A 19,754-nucleotide genomic window follows, 5' to 3' on the forward strand; every position below is an offset into this window, starting at 1 on the left:
GGGGCTTGGGGGCGGGGCAGCAAGGAATGCCATTTTTAGGACTTGGACCAGGCGCAGCTACTCCTCTATAAGCAATACAGGTACCAGAATTATGTTTATAAACACTTTATTCATGTCATTACAGTGGGCAAGTTCCCAGCTAAGTGCACAGATACGAGCGAGGTATTGGTGGGTTAATGCAGGCGCTGGTGGGTTACATGGGACTGAGCATAAGGCCAAGGAGAGAGCACCAAAGTTTTAACGTCAGACTTGGCCAGAGACCCTGAGCTGAGGGGCCTAATGTCCTGACACTGGCAGCTGCTTTTTTCTCACAGCTGGGCATGTTTTCAACTTTCTATCAATTCAGTGCTGTCAGGGGATACCAAAGAAACGGAACCCTGTCAACTGCTGTTGCTTTGTCAGTCACATCCTAGCTCATGAAAACGAGCCTTAGAATACCCGGTCCCGTGGGCCAGAGCGGTAAAGCTCTGCGCTTCCCCCAGTGCCTCCTTGCCCGTCTTCATTCATACCTGAATCCCCACCCTGAGCCACATAGCCTCATGTGGAAAGTCTCAACAAAAGTCTCTCAGATGACAACAGCTATTTACAAAGCATCATCTTGTGCAGTCTATGACATGGAAGAAAGGAAGTGTCTCTGGTTAGCTATCCTCTGAAAAGTCAGCCACCCCTGACCAATGCTAACTGAAAGTATAATTTAGAAGACAGACTTAGGAAGTGGAATATGATTAAAAACAGAAACAAGCTCCAAAAAGCTTCAGTCTATGAGGACTGGGCCAAATAATGACCAGTTCACAGATGGTCTTGCTTGAAGGCTACAAAACTGTTGCTCACGTAAGTCTCAGAAACATACTGGAGTCCACAGCTGGTGTTCTGCAATCTGTCTCCAGGTATGAGGTGGTTAGGCTCTAGCTCGCACCTTCTCTAACCCCAGGACAAATGCTGAATAGGAAGGGGAGCTGTACCACCTACAGTATTTTAAGGTAAGAAAAGCCTGTCAGGATGCAGAAGCTTCACAAATAACATTACAACTTTAATTCTGAAGGGTACCTTGAGTCCCACTGGTCACTTTTTGGAATTTACCTGTCAGGAACAGACTCAAGGGCATTTTATTGGGATTTAACTTTTTTGGCAAAAATAGAAACTTTGGTCATAGCCATAGTTCTATAAAAATGTTTTAAAGAGGTTATTTCCGATTAAAATATTTTTAGCAAATGATACAAAACAATAACAAGTAAACATCTTTGTATCTAATGTAAGAACATTACCAGCATCTTGTTTTAAATACAGAGAGTCAGTAGTGCTTATAAAAGTAGAGGGTTCTCTATAGGGAATCAGAAAGGGAGCAAAGTAAGGCACAGACTGGCATTGTCACAGATTTGAGACAGACTAGTGTTCTCTCTGTAAGGCACAAACTGGAAATCTGATTACCCAAAGGTTTAAAGTGTGGCTCTGAAGTTAAGGTCATGTGATGAGGATAGCGAACTTGGAAAAAAATTCCCTTAATTGGGAATTCATGGCGGTGACTCAGACAATGCTACTTCTAGGTGATAGCACTCTGGAACTCAGGAAGTCCTTCCATCAGCCCATATGTAAATTTGTAAAGGCACTGTGCAAAACTGGGCTGGGCTGACGACACTTCTAGTTTGGAGTGCATGTTAAAAAAAGGCACATTTCCTAAAACTCAAACTTTACACTAACTAGCAGAAAATAATCATTTTAGATATTATAGTATGTAAGCTTGATGATATATATAGCAGGTTCTAGGTCAAAGCCTTGAACAGGTTTCTGGAACAGCAGGCCGTTGTCTTGCTGGTTCTTCACGAAGACAGACTCCACACTAATAAGCAGGAAGATGCAGAAAAAGCAAGGGAAACAGCAGTTTAGTCTTTCAGTGCAAATCCATAATGAACATCAAATGCTAGTCTAAATGGGAGCAGACACGCAGCCTGGACTATTTGCTCCTCGTGGCTTATCCACATTTTGAGAGCAAGAGGACGAACGAAGAGATCAAGATCGGAGACATGCTGGCCCTGGCCACAGTGGCAGCGGGCAGTTGCAGTGGTGTGTACAGTCTCACTAGTGGTAGCAGTAATAATGCGTGTATTTATTTACTTATATAACTATTATCGTCACATGCCAGGCAACACCCTAAGCACTTTTTATATGTCAACCAGTTTTGTCCTCATAACACAGAGCTAGGGACTCTTATTACCCCCTTTACAAATGAGGAAACTCAAGTTCGGAGATATTAAAATACTTGCAAGAGCCCCGCAGTTGGGTGGTGGTGGGGCTAGGGTGGATCACAGGTAGTCTGTGCTTCCAATCACTAGACTACGCTGTTTCTCACAAAAGGAACATCTGATGGAAATACATTCAGAGAGAAACTTGACACGTCAGTGGAAATGAATACGTTTTCTCTAGTTTTAAAGCACTAATGTTTACATAAAAACTCTCAGACTTTAATCATACGACACTCAATATTTAAAACATTTACTAAAGAAAACAAATCTTTGGAATAAACTAACATTTCTGAGGATATTTTGAGTTCTTGTACATGAAATCACCTGTGAACATACATGTTTCAATGAGTTTAGAACAGAACTCACCGACGATGATGACGATGATGATGACGACAACGCTAATCCCTATGGCCCACATCTGAAACGGAACATGTCCAAGTCACATTTTAAAGAGACCAAGGTGCTGACTAAAGGGTATCATATAATACTACTCTAGTCACTGAAAGGGAAATTCTGGTGCACTACAATCTGAAATAATCCAGTTTTTAAAGCCTAAATGTAATGCTCTCAAACAGGACCTGAAGGCTACTTTATCTGCTTTTCATAAGCTCTTCAAATGTTCTGTGGTCCCTAAGTAGGCACTTGTGTACACGTGTTCTCCACATCAGGAGGGGCTACTGAACACACAGTGTACTGGAAAGTGTCACTTCTAAACCAGGAAGGGGCAAGACATTTCTTTGGGAGGTGTATAAAATCTGCTTTGGTCCCTGCTCTTGTGTGGCACTTCCTGCTCTTCTGTAGAGCACACTGTGGCTTTTGAGCAGCTCTTTCCTTTGGCACTGGAGCCATTAGAACCATATGCAAACTGACCACCAACGCCAGCCCTCTGCTGCCAGTCTGTGTTCAGGGCTCCGCTGGGGAGCAGGATGGAAGGGGCTTATGTCTGTGATTGATTTTGGACACTACTACATGTTTTTTTTTTAACTTTATTTTTATTGCCTACATGCCTTTTTAAGGTCAGCTACAGAGTGCAGAGATTTCCTAGTAGTGGGGATAGGAAGGGGTATGCAGTCAGTGTTTTATATTCAGAGTCAATCCAAATTCCATGTATGGGGAGTCAAACTCACCTCCAAGATTTATGCAAGTGCAATATCTGTGGGCTTAGTCAATCCCCAGAGAATGCAGAGGCAGACTTAATGTAAAGACGAATTGAAGAGAATTACCTTGCAGTTCTTCCACCAATATTTTCTCTTCAACTTGGCAGCACTTGTTTCAAATTGGGAAGCTCCTGCCTGCAGTGCGTCTGCACGGTCATCTAACTCAGAGAGCTTCTGATCTCTTTCCAGCACCTTGTCCACGTTGACTCTCATGATGTCCACCACCTGAATGAACATCATCACATCAAGTTACACACAAAGAAGTGGAAGAACAGCCCGGCCAGCGGGGCTCAGCGGCTGAGCATTGAGCTATGATCCAGGCGACTGCGGTTCGGTTTCCGATCAGGGCACATGCTCAGGTTGCGGGCTCCATCCCAGGTGGGGGTGTGCAGGAGGCAGCCAATCAATAACTCATCATTGATGTTTCTATCTCTCCCTCTCCCTTCTTCTCTCTCTGAAATCAATAAAAATATATTTTTAAAAAAGAAATGGAAGGACAAAAGGTCAGCACTATTATTTTGATCCAAACTTTCATTAAAAAGGGGGCATGGCCTCACCATTTCATGAAATACTTAGTAAACTAGGACTAGAAAGGAACTTCCTTAACATGAGAAAGGGTATTTATGAAAAACATCCACAACTAACATCCATGCTCAATGGTCAAAAACAGAAAGCTGCCCTGGCCTGGTGGTATGGTTGGAGCGTCATCCTGTACACCAAAAGGTTATGGGCTCAATCCCTGGTCAGGGCAATTGATCGACATTTCCCTCTAATATTGATGTTTCTCTCTCCCCCTTCCTCTCTAAAATCAATAAACATATCCTCGGGTGAAGCTACAACAAATAAGCACCAGAAAGCGTTCCTCCTAAGATCAGGGAACAAGACAAGGATGCCCACTTTCACAACTGCTATTCAACATTGTACTGGAAGTTCTGGCCAGAGCAATTGGGCAAGAAAAAGAAACAAAAGGCATCCAAATTAGAAAGGAAGAAGAAAATCCATATTTGCAGATGATTCTATATATAGAAAATGCCAAAGAATCCACGATAGGGTTAATAAACAAATTTAGTAAAGTTTCAGGGTACAATATCAGCATTCATAAATCAGTGTTTTCATATAGTAACCATCAAAAGGAAATTAGTAAAATGATTCTGTATGCAATAGCATTCAAAATAATAAAATACCTAGGGATAAACTGCACCAAGAAGGCAAAAACTTGGACACTGAAAACTATAAAACACTGCTGAAAAAAATAAAGACCTAATGGGAAGACATCCCATGTTCATAGACTGCAAGACTTACTATTGTTAAGGTGGCAGTATTCCCCAAAATGATGTACATACGTACAATTCAATACAATCTCTATCAAAATTCCAATGGTCTTGGCCCTGGCCAGGTAGCACAAGTGGTTAGAGCATCGTCCCAATATGCCAACGTTGCCGGTTTGATCCCAGATCAAGGCACATTCAGGAAACCACCAATGAATGCATGGGTAAATGGAATGACAAATCGATGTTTCTCTTTCTCTGAATACATTTTTAAAAATGGCAATGGACTAGAATAGACATTCCTACTAAAAATACAAACAAATAGCCTACAAACACATGAAAAGATGGTCAACATCACTGGTCATTAGGGAACTGCAAATTAAAGCCACAATGAGATACTATTTTATACTCATTAGGATGGCTGTAACAAAAAAAAAGGGGGGGGGGGAAATGACAAGTGTTGATAAAGGTGTGGAGAAAGAGGAATCATTAGGCACTGCTAGTGTGAATGTAAAATGCTGCAGCCACTGTGGAAAAGATTGGTGGTTTCTCAAAAAGTTAAACATAAAATTACCACATGATCTAGCAATTCTACTTCTTGATACTTACCTAAGACAAATGAAAACATATGTACACAAAGAAACTTGTATGCAAATGTTTATAGCGGCATTACTGGTAAAGCCATAAGGTGAAAACAACTGAAAATCCATCGACTGATAAATGGATAAACACGGTATACACACACAATGGAATATTACTCAGCCACAAAAAGGAACGAGGCACTGATATTTGTTACCATTTGGATGAACACTGCAAATATTATACTAAGTGAAAGAAGCCAGACACAAAAGGCCACACAGTGTATGATTCCTTTTATATGATTTATCTAGAATAAGAAAACCCTTAGAAACAGAAAACCAATGAGAATGGGAGAAAACCAGGGACTGGGAGGAAGAGGGAACAGGAGTAATTACTAAATGTGTATAGTCTGTGGTGATGAAAAATCTGTGAAATTAGACAGAAGAAATGATTGCACAACACTGTGACTACACCAAATACTACTGTACACTTTAAAATGGCTAATTATGTGAATTTCACCTGAATTAAAAAAAAAAAACCACAACTTTTCTTAAAATTCATTTGGTTAAGAAAAAGGACCCAGCCCGGCTGGCATGGCTCAGAGGTTGAGCATTGATCCAGGAGATCATGGTTCAGTTCCCAGTCAGGGCACAGGCCCGGGCTGCCAGCTCAGTCCCTGGTGGGGGGTGTGCAGGAGGCAGCTGATCAATGACTCTTTCATCACTGATGTTTCTATCTCTCTCTCCCCTTCTCCTTTCCTCTCTCTGAAATCAATAAAGATATATTTAAAAAAAAAAAAGAAAAAAAGAACCCAATTTGATTTTGCAAGTAAATAAAAGTTTCATGCAGGATGGAATCAGGATGGGTTTCTTAGCATGGAAATATAAAAATTTCAGAAGTTCATAAACAAAGCCATTACATCAAAATATTACCATATTTAAAAATCCACTGTTAAACATAGTTTAATAGAATTTTTATTTTTTAAATTAAATTTATTGGGGTGACATTGGTTAATAAGATTGTATAGGTTTCAAGTATACATTTCTATGATACATGATCTGTATATTGCATTGTGTGCCCAGGACTCAAAGTCAAATCATCTTCTATCACCATATATGTGATAGTTTAACGTAAGTTTAATGCTGCTTTTTAAGGCAGCTAAATGCAGAAAGACCAAGATATCCTTGTTGGACAGTGATGGCTTTTAGGAACATGGAAATACTAGTTTGAATTTCTCAATCTTCCGTTGTGGGTCTGCATGTGTAGGGCAAGACAAAGATGCTGTGAGCATCCTCTATCTCAAGAATTCCATAAATACAGATTTATTGGGCTAGAGCAATTTGCCAGCATCTGCCTTCTGTATGTCAATGGGCAACAATCAGAGTTGAATTCTACAGAGGTCTGCTCAGGCTGGGAAACTAGAAAGTCAGGCTACTGGAACAGTATTTTGATGACAAATCTGGTCAGAAGGATTGGTCTTGGCTTAAACAATCTATAGACCTAATTTCAAACATCCTATTACCCTGTTTTATAAAGTGGTTCTCTTTTCTCCAATACTTTTTTATTTTGGCAAAATATATGTTATAAAGTAGTTCTTGGAGGAATGTCCTCAGGGAGGGGTATTTGTGTTTTAGGGATGTGATTTGGTTACAGAAAAACAAGCATGAAACCAGGAGAGTTTGCCTTCTGCTAAAGTCAGGGCTTCCAGAATAGTAGGGGACAACATTTGTTACTTTTATGATAGTCAAAATTTACTTTACATTCACACTTTTATGATACTCTTTCTAAACAATTATTTCCAGAGTGTTCCTATGTTCATCTTCTCAACATTTCAGAGCAATACCTCATCCACTTGATTCTGTGTCTGCTGAAGTCTCCGATTACTGCCAGAGGCAGTGCTTGGACCTGCAGGCGCACCTGTAGACCTGAAACAAGTAAAGGCACGAGCATCAGTAAATCAGCATCCCAAATACATTTTTGTAAGCATAAAGTTATTCCAGGACTCTCAATGCTAGGAATTTCAAAAGCAGAAAAAGAAACTGTCCCTGTAGCAATGAACAATGGTTCTAATACTATTTCCTCTAATTCCCCTGCAATTTCCAAGATGCACCCACATGTTAAAAGTGAACAGCGTCTAAAGTAAAGGTTTAATATATCTACTTTGCATCACTGAAAAACCTGACCCTAAGACAGATCCATTCTACTTTCCAATTTTTTATTACTTTTTTTTTTTTTTTTAAAGCCACACATCTATTTAAATGCACTCAGTACTCTTCTGATCTTTTCATTGTGGCACGAACTGTTTTCATGGTTATGAACAGTTACAGAATGTCTTTCTCCAGTATGGGGAAATGCAGTCATTTACAGAAACAAGAAACAATGCTCCCTCTTAAAAGGTTACTCATCTTTTAAAATCCTCATCAAATGCTTTATTTCTCCCCAGGCAGATCTTCCTTGATCACTCTGCATTTGAAGCACTTACTGTTTCCATCACTTTGTTGACAACGCTTTGATTTTTTTCGTTATATATATGTATATATAGATCACAGGCTCCTGTGTCTCAGAGGTCTTCCCTATTATCCAAGACAGCACCTATCATGTGTCTTGCACCACAGCCACTGATTCAACAGGCAGTATTCCACCCTGTGTCAATGACCAGGGATGCAGCAGATCCCCTCTCTGCCCTCACAGAGGTTAGTGTCTGACAGATATCCGTGGAAGACCATGTACTGGTGCATTTTCTCCATGCACTTCCTCATCGAGTCCTCATAACTCACTGAGGAGAATACTCCTATTACCCCATTTTATAGATGAGTAAAGTGAGGTTTAGGAAGTCCACACAGCTGGCTGTTGTGTTTAGACCAGGGGCTGTGTCATTTCACGGGTCTGGATCTTAACCACTGTGACCTACAGGCACAGCGGTAACACTCCAGAGTGGCGTCCCCAGTTCCTTGTGGAAACCCGGGGAAAGAAAGCATTCCTTTCTTCTCAGTAGGTGAGCAATGAGCAGCAGGTTGGCCGGGGCAGTGTTACCACGGGGGGAAAGCCCCCGTTGGCAAGGGCCACTACAAGAGCGCGAGAGAGAAGTCCCAGAGCCATCTTCCCGAGTCCACTCCGACGCCGGGTGCCTGGAGACGCTGCCGGGTCCCTTCCCTTGCAACTTCCGGAGCCCAGCCCAGCGCCCCGCAGAGCAGAGAGACCACCTTCCCTCTAGGAACCCTGGGGGCGCGGGGGGAGGGGCGGGGACGGAGGCGGGGCAGGGGCGGGTCGGGCGCTCCTAACCCGGAAAGCCCCCGGCCCCGCCCAGGCCTCTTCCGGATCCGCCCCACAGCCACGGGGCCCTCCGGGGCGGTCGGTGAGGCCGAAGGGGGGTGGGGGAAGGGTCGCGCCGTCCGTCCGCAGCCCGCACGCCCGGGGCCGCCACCCACCCCCAGGCCTCGGGCGCCCCGCGCAGGCTCGCACCGCCTCGGCCCGAGTCCGAGCGGCGGCCGGCGGCACCCGGGCCGGGCGGAGCTCTCAGCCGCGGGCCGCCGCCCTCCGGGGCCCGAGGCCACCCAGCTTCGCGTGGTGTTACTCACATTTTGGCGGCAGAAGGCGCGTGTCGACGGAGCTGAGGAGAGCGGGACCGGCGGCAGGGGTCCTGAGCTGGGCGGTGGCGGCGCGGAGCCGATGACGTCACAGGGCGGGGCCGGAGGGCAGGGCCGCGGGGCGGGGCGTGCAGGGTGGGCGGGGCGAGGGGCGGGGCCGGCGGCTGCAGCGCTGAGCGCGGGTCGGGGCGTGTCCGCCGGTCTCCCCGCCCCCGGCCGGGCTGACGCTGCGGGTCGTGGTGCATCAGACCCTGGGAAGGGCCTGTGCCCCTAAACCAGGGGCGGTGACAGTATTGGAGACGTCCTGTGTGTTTCTTCTCAACTCCCCCACGTTGACCTAGTGGTCCCGCAGACACCACATTTTCCCAAGAAACCTGTTAACATGCGACATGAAGTCCATTTGGGGCACTTATCACAGATTGATTGGTTTAGGGTCGCTCTCTTTGCATCCATGACACAGACACTTGTCACTGCACAGACCATGTTATAATGTGTACACGAGCCTTGACACCAGGGACTGTGGTTTCTGGGGTATTCCCGCGCCCCTAGCACAGAGTAGGTCCTCAACTTTTGACCGTGTGGGCGCGGAGGCCCCTATCCGAATGCGGGGTTCCTTGGCGATGCCGTCAGCGGTGAAGTGTTCCTGCCGACACAGACGACAACTACGTTAAAAAACAAAACACTAATACAAAACAGGCCCACTGGCAGATTAGATGAAAAACGTAAAATAAACCCTAACCTGGAAATGGAATAATTTGAACAGTGAAACGTTAGTGTATCTTAGAATAAACGAGAGTGTCACAGAGGAGGTGGGGTTTGCGCAGGGAAGTACCCAAAAGGAGAGCTCCCCAGGCAAGGGAAGAGCCGACCTCAGGACAAAGACAGCAGTGGAAAGGGACCCGGGGGGCACAAGCCGACCAGAGGGTGCAGGCTGGGGCCCAGGTGAACACAAGATGGAATGAAGAGTGAGGACAAGAAAGGAGAGTGTCACTGAAATGCAGTGGCCTGTGGACAGCAGAGGCCCCAGGCGGCGGGAGGTCATGCAGAGTCTGTGGCGGTGGCTGGGGAGGGATCCCGTGGAAGAGGGACCACGGGGAGGCGAGGCTCTGCAGGGAAGGGCATGAAACCACGGCGTGCTCGGCAGGGGAGGCTGACAGGAGTCAGCTGGGAAAGTGCCTTTGAACAAACTTCAGGGAATTTTAACTGAAAAGGTGAATTTAGACTGGTACCAGTCTTTATCTTCCAAATAACTGCACTGAGACAAATGATACTCTGAGAGGTGTCTGATTGGATAGTTGAAAGGCACGTGTTCTAGGAACAGTGGCTCCACTAAGACATTTTTTTCCCTTCAGGGGAACATATCCGAAACCATGTAGCATTCAATGTTGAAACATTGTATCTGTGTCTAAGGAAATACTTGAAATTATTCCATATGGTTTGAAATATGCCCCATCACCTTGGATTGTAGTATCAGGTAGAGTTAAAGCAACACACACACATAATATGGGGAAATTTTCTTCATTTTTAATTTACAGCAGAAAGAATATAAAGCATTCAGAAAACATTTTCCATATTTTAAGGGCAATTCAAAACATTTTGCATGGTTTCCAGCAGCTGAGTTCTTCAACAGATCCATTGATTCAATGATGCTTTACATGCACAATTACAAAAATAAAACTTACAAAAAAGAAGACATCTAGACTAGTTTTACATGCAAGTCTCAGGGACCCCCCATTGGGCGCCAACTACTGTGTGGAACTGCCATAAGCGACCGTGCAGCCAGAAAGGGGTTCGAGTTAGTGTCTTTATTTCGTTCACACAGTACAGCTGATTTCAAATGGGTAACAAGAATAGCAATTAAATCTTCAGGAGACAGAATAAGTTTAGCTATTAATTTTATAATGAAATCCTACTCCTGGCACTTGGGAATTCAGATTATCCAAGAAAGCTGCGCTTATCTATCATCTTATATTCAAAATTAAGATTCACAACCAAGAAAAAGCGGTCAGAAGTGCTTCGTATCAGTGGAAGTGTGTTTTTACCTCACCTAGGATCCACAGTTGTACTGCTACTTTCTAATCCTCCAGGAGAACCCTCCTAGTTCTATGTTAAGTCTTTACCTTCCGGAATTTTCTACCTTACTTCTCAGCTAATAATGTAGCATGTGAAACATAAAATAAAAATAAATGTGAGGGTTAAAGCAAATCCACTGAGGTCATTACTCTTGTCAAAAGATCAGTTGTTTGTACCGTAAGAAATGGAATAAACATATCTAAGTTCAGCATTAATATAGGATACTCTGAAAGAGCTGGCTGGCTTTCCTTCTACTCCCACTTACAGGAATGCAACTGCGTATTTGCAAGTTAGTGTCCACCTATAGGTCAAATTGTGTAAAACGATACATATCTGGGGGACTGCAACAGCTGTAACATAACCCACACATTTAAAATAACAAAATCGAGTCAGCTCAGTTTACAAATGTACAGATGGCTACTAGTTGTGGGGCTGTCACTGTTGTCGAAGCTGATCACAAGCAGTAAGACATATACTGTACAGTAATTTGAGGTTGGCAGTGAAAGGAAGGAATTAAAAAACAAGTACAATTATAGAAAAGGCACCAAGAGCACTGACCCCAGTTTTTACCACAATCTTTTTTTGTATCTACCTTCCTTCTAAAGACGCCAGTTTAAAAGCTTATTTGTGAATATTTTTAGGCTTCACAACAAGCCTTGAGTTTTAACTTACAGTTGGCAGCCAGAACCAAGAAAAAAAAACCACTATTATTTCAGCTTTACACCAACTGGTCCTGAAACGTAACCTGGGGATTTTAAACTGGCATCAGCAAACGCGAACTTGAGTCTCCTCTGTTTGACATGAGTAGTTTAATTTTTTAAAAGCATCAGATTTCTTTGGCTCCTCATGATGTGAAAATAGTAAAATGCCATGACATCCCTACGAGACCAGTTTGCATCTTTGAAATTTTTAGTTATTTTTGTGCAATTTTTATTAACATTTTCTGATTTCCAGCAGGAGATATGAAAACGTGAGACATCTTTCTACCTTTCGTACCATTTCTTTAGTCAGGTTTTGGTCGTTCTAAGAATTCTTTGTTGGAGCGAGTGGATGGTGTTAAGCTGTTTGCTGATTCATCTTATGATTATCTGTTTAGCAAAAGTAACTTAATTTTCTTAAGCAATTTTAGCATTCACATTACTTGGCACCATTGGCAAAAAAAGTTTTAAAGAAAATAAAATAAACTCCTGGTAGCCAAAATTAAATGTAAACATATCTTTTTTTAAGTAATGTTACTTTGCCTTTTTTCCTAAGTCTAAATACAGTAGCTCTTTTTTTTAAATTTTTTTTTGCAGTTTAGTCATGCTTTAGCAAAATGTTCTTCTAAAGAACATTTAAAATAAAGTACTCTTATAGTGAAATAAAGTTTTTTTTTGTTTCATTTTACAGACCATAGCCACTAATGCTTTGCTTTTGTTCATTTCTTTTTTCTTGATTTCATGCACATATCTCTTTGTTTTAATATATACAATATATACAAACAATACATCCACATTTTTCTTGCTCATTCAGACAAAACTATACAAATAATTTTATCTTGCCATGTTATTGACCTTTGTGAATAAAATATTTAGCAATTAATATAACCCCTTTCAAATATTTCTCACTTTCCATTTCTACCTTCTATATATACACAGAAACTGCTCCGTTTGGATGAGATATAGCCAAAAATATGGAATTTACTGGCCAGAACGCAGCACCACACTGATCTTTTTAGGTGGCCAATGTCCAGGCAAGGTTTAGGATTCCTCAGAATGACTACACTTTCCAAGGTTACTAGAGAAAGCTACATGCTTTACCAGTTCTCTAAGTAATTCTCATTGCACGTGAAAGTAAGGCAAAGAAATTAAAGTGCTGAACATGAGAAAAGGGACACGGTGACTGCTCGCAGGTTCCCGGGAGGTGGTGGGGGCAAGAAAACAAGTCTTAACTCCGACGCGGTTTCTCGTTAGTTCCCATGCATTACCCGTTTGCCACGCACCCGCCCCTCTGCAAATTTCCACAAGACATTAAAAACCTGCAGATCTCAGAAGTTGCATTAAGTGTGCTGTAGAGACTAGAACGCAAACGGACGAAAGGAAACAGTGAAGGAAATGCGGACACGCGGACCCAATAAAGATTTGCATGGTCTGAGCCCTCCACTGACAGTGAATCCCAGATTCAGCTTCTTGGAAGTAACTGGCAGGTGCAGGAACGGCCTCCTCCTGTTGCTCGCGCATCCCCGCCTCTTCTTCTCTGTATTTTTGGTATAAATATTTGTACAGTTCCACACGATGTTTGGATACAGCCCTATGTGAGAAGGAAAAACGGCTTCTTCCCGAGGGGAGGAAGCCTCTTTCGGTTCCTCGTGGCGTCTTGTTTCCCATGAATCCAACAGAAGACTGAGTTCCAAGATGTCTTGCTGATCAAATTAAAAGTTGTCCATGAAAGTGCAAATGCAATGACCAAAACATTCCTGTTAAAATCCTGCAGCTGATCGCCCCAAAACTGCAGAGGGATTACGTGTGTGTGCGCGTGTGCGTGTGCGTGTGTGTGTGTGTCGCATGTCTCTGCTAAAAACAGAAATGAAAACAGTCTGAGAAGCAATGTCACATTGCTAAGGGATGCTGCTGTATGTCTTCAAGTTCCTTGGCCTTTCTCAATTCTTTCACTCTGGAAGGGAAACAGAACAAAATGCCAGGTGATAACGATATACTGAAACTGGGACCAAATCCAGGAAAGGACATTATCATTCCCTCTGAAGTTAGGAAAAAAAAAAAAGAAAAAGACAAAGACCATTTGAGGACTGATGGCAAAAGAAACTCCTGTTTAACTGCTGGGGGAAAGGCTCAGAGGAGGAGGGACATGACCCTTCCCGAAACCAGGCTCGGCCGCCACGTGCTCTGAACACAAAGCAAAACCGAAACCGACTGCACTGAATCAAGCGTGACGGTAACACTCTCATCTGTTCAATTAACTCTCTTTTCCGCCCGGTGGGTCACCATCGGTGCCCTGTGAGTCCATGTGATGCGACTCAGGGAGACAGCACACACATGGACAGAGGTGCTGGCGGGCCTGGGAAATGAGCTACCCTCGCTCCCAGGCTCAAGGCCGTCAGGTGCCTCGGCCCTGATGTGACACCCGCGCAGCTCCGCGGGCTCACGCGGGTTCACGCGGGCGGAGTCTTTCTGATCTCACATCCCTCACTCACCTCCTATGCCGTATGGTAGTTTTAAAAGACGTGCTGGTCACTTCCCCCACAGCCCCCAGAGGGACAGCAATAGGGTGCAATGCAGATCAAGTACTTCGTTCTAGTTACCAAACATGGTGTAGTAACCAAGTTTAAATGAAATTGTTAGAGTCATGGAAAGTGCGTATCAGGAAATTATTTGCTAATTATCGCTTCCAGCCTGTATTTTTTAATAGAAACATTTGCCTTGGTGTTTTACTACGGCCCCTGATGCAGACGGGGTATCAGGGCAGAGGCTGAAAGCTAGAAGAGTTCTCTTTACTGACAAATAATTAAGGCCCTGCCTTAATGTCAGGACGGGCGAATGCCAGTGTGACCCCAGGGTCTGACTTCGGAGGCCAGCGCTCGCAGCTCTGCCTGCCAGGTGGTAACCTCCGTTTCCCAAACATGGGTGTGAGAGGGTAACTGTGGCCAAGCAGAGCGGCGGTTTCTCAGGACACGCTGCTCTACTTCAACAGCACGACCAGAAGTCTGGTTTGTTTTTCCAATACGGGCCTATATAGAGCTCAGTAATTCCCAAATAGTTTCTGGTTCTCCAAGAGTAGCATCTTTCCTGTTACCTGCAGTTACACCCGCAAATTTAAATTTTATTGCGAAGCAAATGCTAGTCTACTTTTTTTGATAAACTCGAGCAGGAAGAAAACCTCTGAAAGCCTGGTGGGAGCGTTCGCTGCGTTACATGGGCTGGGATCCGAAGGGATGGCGCACATGCTAACAGCGATTCAAGGAGATGATTGTATTTACCACCTCCGTGCAGACCGTTTCTCAGTACTCTGCAAAGTTGGTACAATCTCTTCAAAGAGAAGATGCTCTCATTCAGGAAAAAAGCTTTATCATTGTATCATCAACACTCAGAAGAACGATCATGTTTGAAACCTTGCTTGTCTGTCTGATTAGTTACTAAATTCAGCAAGCCCAGCTCGGTTAAAACAGTGTATCTTTAGAACGGTTAACTCTTTTTCTTCACAGGTACATTTAGAAACCATTGCTATGCTCATAATTGCATCCAGGTATTATGTAGTTTTAAATTTTGTAATTGAATATACCATGGATCATGAAATGTTCGGGGGAATCTGGATATTACCGTACAGAGTGGTGCATTATTCTAGGTCCCTAAGTTTGGTCATGCAGACTTGATAAGTAAATGGCTTTTTAAAAATTGAAACATGCTATATTCTGTGTTCAATTTTTAAACATGCAACGTCTATACTAGCAGCTCTTTGGCTGGAGAAATGCAAGGCATGCAGTGATGCCACGTGTACTTCGGGGCATGCAAGAGCCTGCGCCTGTGAGGCCGTGTTGCCGAGTAGGGCGAGGTGTGCATGCTGCTTCGGGTGCTACGCTGTGTCTGCCCTAGGCCGGCGCCTGCCCACGTATGCAACAGTCACTCCATCGCTGGGCAGCGCTCTAGAGTTTGAAGAACTCTTAACTCAAGATCTCATAGCATCAATGCAGAGAGAGCCCGTCACGATTTTCCTAGAGCGAAACAGGAATGCTTTAAAAATATCAAGTTCACCATTGACGTGAGATAAGGAGAGTGAATTATAACCAGAAATGTTTTATACAGCCTCATACCAAAGACTCTGTTGCCAGCTGGTCACGATGGGTGTAACTTAACCATGTTTCTTTTCGTGAAAAGGGTCACACTTGGTTTTGCAGTTTCTTTCTGAACTCATTAAAAACTCAGCTAAGAGTTCGGAAGGTTTCTGCGTTGCCGTGTAAATACTCTGCTATAAAACTAGAGGCAGCCTCGCACACCGCGAAGTTAAGCAGAGAGGCCTGTCCCCGCCCAGAGATGGCTACGGCTGTCCGGGCAGGGAAGTGGAGACGCTGAGATTTTCAGGTATCTTTTCAGATGCATTTAATTCCTGAGCTAAAGCGGAGAATTCGGTTCTTAGTTTCGCGCTGAGGTGCGCACCGTACGCTGGCATTTTTATAAATGACATAATGTGGCATATGTTTTTTTGTTTTTTTTTTAAAAAACAGGAAGCCATTAAAGGAGGACTTGGGGAGAAATGGAAGGAGAACATGTACGTTCCAAGAGCTGTATGGGCTACTTAATACTTGTCACCTTTAGTCCTCACGACACCACCCTTCTCTCCAGCGTATAAACGGAGAACCTGGGATTGACAGGACTTGAGCAGCCTGCCCCAAGTGACACAGTTCACAGATGGCAGCGCAGGACCTGAAGCCACCCTGCTGCCTCCGATATCTCAGGATGACAAAACAAATGTTCAAGTTCTTATTTTATTGGTTTTCCCAAAATACTGCATTTGGGAAATGTCCATGGCCTGCGCTATGCTGTTGAAAACCGATGAGAACACTTACACTTTCTCAGCTCTCAGGTGTCATCCTTCACATGAGCCTACGCTGACTTTATTACAGTGTTTTAGAGAGAAAAAAATTTCCTCCCTATAAAAAGTCCTTCCTGGCTTTTCAACACAGGTTTGCACCGTGAAAAGAGTGGGCCTTAGGATCAAGGAAATGAAGGGTATTTAGCTTCATTCTTCAGTTTGCAACCTGTGGACGGTGCTGATGGCGACTCAGAGGAAACCGAGAGACTGACAGTCGGCCCTACTGGAGTCAGAAACCGGCTTCGACGGGACTTGAGGGCAGGGTGTCAGGGTAAATGGGGAGCCTGGTTTTCTGTTTTGTTTTGTTTTAAATCAAATGTGAATCCAATGAGGCATGTCTGAGTGTTACACTGCCCCCAAAGAAACAGGAAACAGTGAATTCTGTTACCGAAGGGGTTGAGAACAACGTCCAGTACTAGAATTTTTGTTAACACGCTCTAGGGAACAGATTTTTCAAATCACAGTGTTTCCGACAGTTACGGAAATCTGTCGTCGCTTCGTCTGACCAAGACACAAATAATCACTAAACTGCGTGGGTTAACTAAAGATAAATCTACCACAGTAAGTTTACGCAACAGAAGTTCCACAGAACGGAACCTGAAAGTGTCCGGGTTACCTAAAAACACACCGTATGATCGTCACACTTACTCCTGATGTCATCACGCAGAAGCCAGCGGAGCAGCCTTCCTGAGATGGTAAGGACAGTGAACACAGGATGGAAACTACGGCTCCGGGAGGCACAAGGCTGTTGCTACCGAGGGGGGCGGCAAGGACCACGCTTCTGAACCTCCTCTCAGGGCCTGGGAAACTAGGACTCGCACGGCCAGCTTGGGATGGGGCAGTCAGGACAGTAGGACTTTGACCTGTGACCACTCAGCTATCAACATTAAAGGCGATCCCAGGGTTTCCCCAGGCACTCTAGGGGGGAGATGCCTAGGCCCACTGGGATACTGTTGCAGTCTCGACCAAAAAGAAACAAAGTTGCGTCAGAATGTGCTGAGGCGATGTGTAAGCAACAGCACCGAAAGCCAGCAGAAGCCCAGGGGTTTATCTCCATGAGACGACCCAGGGTAACGTATGAATCAATGCGGGAGGCCTGCTTCGGAGCCTCGCAGCGAACAATGGCCCATGGGCAAAGCGTGGGCGAAGCCGCGGCATCACACCCGCTCCCCGACGCTCAGCCAGGTCGATGGGTCATGATCAGTGGATCGGCAGGCAGCGCCTCGCGAGGCTGGACGTCAAAACTAGACAGGGCAGCCAGAGCGGCTTTTTGGTCCGTTACCTGTTGCTCTGAGAGCTGCAAGGGCTTGTGGGGAATTTAGGAAAAGGGAGATCTTGCCATTTTCCAGAAATCTCATTTGGATCGCAAGACAAGAAAGACAGAGAGGCCCAATAAGAACGACACAGAGCATGTAGTCTGCGACTGAACGCACGCCACTGTGTTCCAAAAACGTGCATCTCCTAAAAGAGGCAAGTGAGACAACATTTAGATTTAAATTACATCCACGATGACACATCCCACGTGCAATTCTTACTCCTCACTGAGTATAACGGGCCGCTCGGAAACTGTACCTCTAGCCGGATGCAACTAAAGCCGCGGGATCCTGCAGCTGCCGACCTGGGGCACCGCTTGCTTTTCCCGGTTAGACGGTCTGCTTTCGAGGCACTGCTGGAGAACCGCCCCGTGCCCAGAAGTATATGCAACAAAGCAAAAGCTGTAAGCAGCAGACCACGGGGATGCCCCGCTGGAGACACCTCGCAGGGCCACACTCAGTGCTCCGCCCGAGATCGCTGGTTACCAAGGTAACAGCAGCATCTGGCCAAGTTCAGTGTTTGGAGACCCCGTTGTCAAATACAGAGAAAAATGCTTAGAGACATGTGTCCAAGAAGTGTTCTCTTTTCCTCCTCTGATTAGGGTTATTTTATTCCAGTAGGATAGCTCCACCTGCCTTCATGGAACATGGATAACTCAGCCAGCAACCTCCAAGAAAGAGGCTGTTTATTTAAGGACCAGACCCCCCCCCCCCCGCCGTTTACAACAATACTTGTCATGCCTGTTGCAGGTTACGGAGCCCCCTCGCAGGAGCACTGTCCCCAACAGGGGAAGAGGGATTCGCCTACAACTTGCTTTCAGAGAGTGGTCTCTCTGATCTACGAGGACACTTTCTAATACCCACGAGAAAAGAAACGTCCTGAAGGGAGATGGGGAAGCTGTTTCTAACTAGAAGGGAGGGGCTGTCCTTCCTGGCCTGTTCTGCGGGGACAGATCCTTACGCGGCCCTGCTCTTTACTGCTTTCTGCTATGGGCTGGACTGACGTCCTGTTCCATACACCGCACGTCCCACCGGAAAGTCGTGTTTTCAGCAGGTGCCCTTGAGAAGTTTCTTCAACCTTAGAAACCCTTCAGCCATTTGCTAAAAGTAGTTTAACACCTAAGTTAACTAGGAAAGGAATTTAAGCTGTTGATTCAGATTTTCTGTGTGTCTAACGAGCTTTCTCTTAAGTGGATGGTGATGGACACACGAGGGGCTAAGCCTGCCGGGAAAAGGCCGGACTCAGGTGCTTTTTCTTTGCGGTCCCCAAGCAGAGATGAAAACATGACACACTTTCTGAGGGCTGCGCTGTTGGAACTGGCCTATCGTGTCTCAATCCTGATGACCGACGTCGTCTGCCTGTCAAGGTAGCTTTCTGTCTCATTAACCTAGGAGCTGGGGTCCAAAAGCATTTTACAAACCGTGAAATTTAATTAAGTTTTCAAATATTTCTTTTCATGGGTAAACCTTAAGTGCCTTAAGTGCTTTATCAATTAATAAAGTAAGTATATAATCTCCCTTGACATAAATTCCAGGGATATACGTTCTCCTCAGAGAATGTTCTGCCTCCAAGAGCAACTTCAACCTGGGGACCACGAGAGGGGGTGTCACGGTGGCTTCTCTGATGGGACAAAGAGGGGGCGAGATCCGACTGGTAGTGAGACAAAGCCGAAGGCAAGCTCTTCCTCGAGTCACCCGGTTAGATAACGGAGACCATTCTAGAAGGAACTGTAAAGCTCCCCAGCTCCTCCCCCTCGAGTTCCCTAGGCCTCAGGGGCATGAGGATGCTATACAATTCCAGCTTCCCGAGGAGGACTTTTGGGAGCTGGGGACAGAATGCAGGAGGCATTTAAGGAATTCTGCTGGAGACTCGGCATTAAGGTGGAGACTTGGCTTTGGCCTTGAAAAGCACCTTTCGAAAAACAGGGTCTTAAGAGCGGTCATCAACATACCA

At 44.9% G+C, this 19,754-nt stretch overlaps 2 protein-coding genes across 10 annotated transcripts in view; both read right to left on the reverse strand.

Moving 5' to 3' along the window:
* Positions 1 to 89: 89 nt before the first annotated feature.
* Positions 90 to 8,930, reverse strand: VAMP3 (vesicle associated membrane protein 3). The gene is made up of 5 exons (XM_081145452.1): positions 8,823 to 8,930; positions 7,088 to 7,169; positions 3,464 to 3,622; positions 2,607 to 2,658; positions 90 to 1,837 (listed from the first exon to the last, which is right to left on the reverse strand). Coding segments are annotated over exons 1-5 (315 nt in total). The 5' UTR covers positions 8,825 to 8,930; the 3' UTR covers positions 90 to 1,817.
* Positions 8,931 to 10,334: 1,404 nt separating this feature from the next.
* LOC308560071 (calmodulin-binding transcription activator 1) overlaps positions 10,335 to 19,754 on the reverse strand; it is a 618,909-nt gene continuing 609,489 nt past the window's right edge. For 5 of the 9 annotated variants that reach the window (XM_081143617.1, XM_081143624.1, XM_081143623.1 and 2 more), the window contains one exon: positions 10,335 to 13,556. In XM_081143617.1, coding sequence (XP_080999743.1) covers positions 13,524 to 13,556 — 33 coding nt within the window. In that variant the 3' untranslated portion in view covers positions 10,335 to 13,523. The remainder of the gene's footprint in view (positions 13,557 to 19,754) is intronic. The other 4 variants (XM_081143619.1, XM_081143621.1, XM_081143622.1 and 1 more) reach the window with 1 other exon arrangement.

This window comes from Miniopterus schreibersii, assembly GCF_964146895.1.
Source record: "Miniopterus schreibersii genome assembly, chromosome: 8".
NCBI classification, from domain to species: Eukaryota; Metazoa; Chordata; class Mammalia; order Chiroptera; family Miniopteridae; genus Miniopterus; species Miniopterus schreibersii.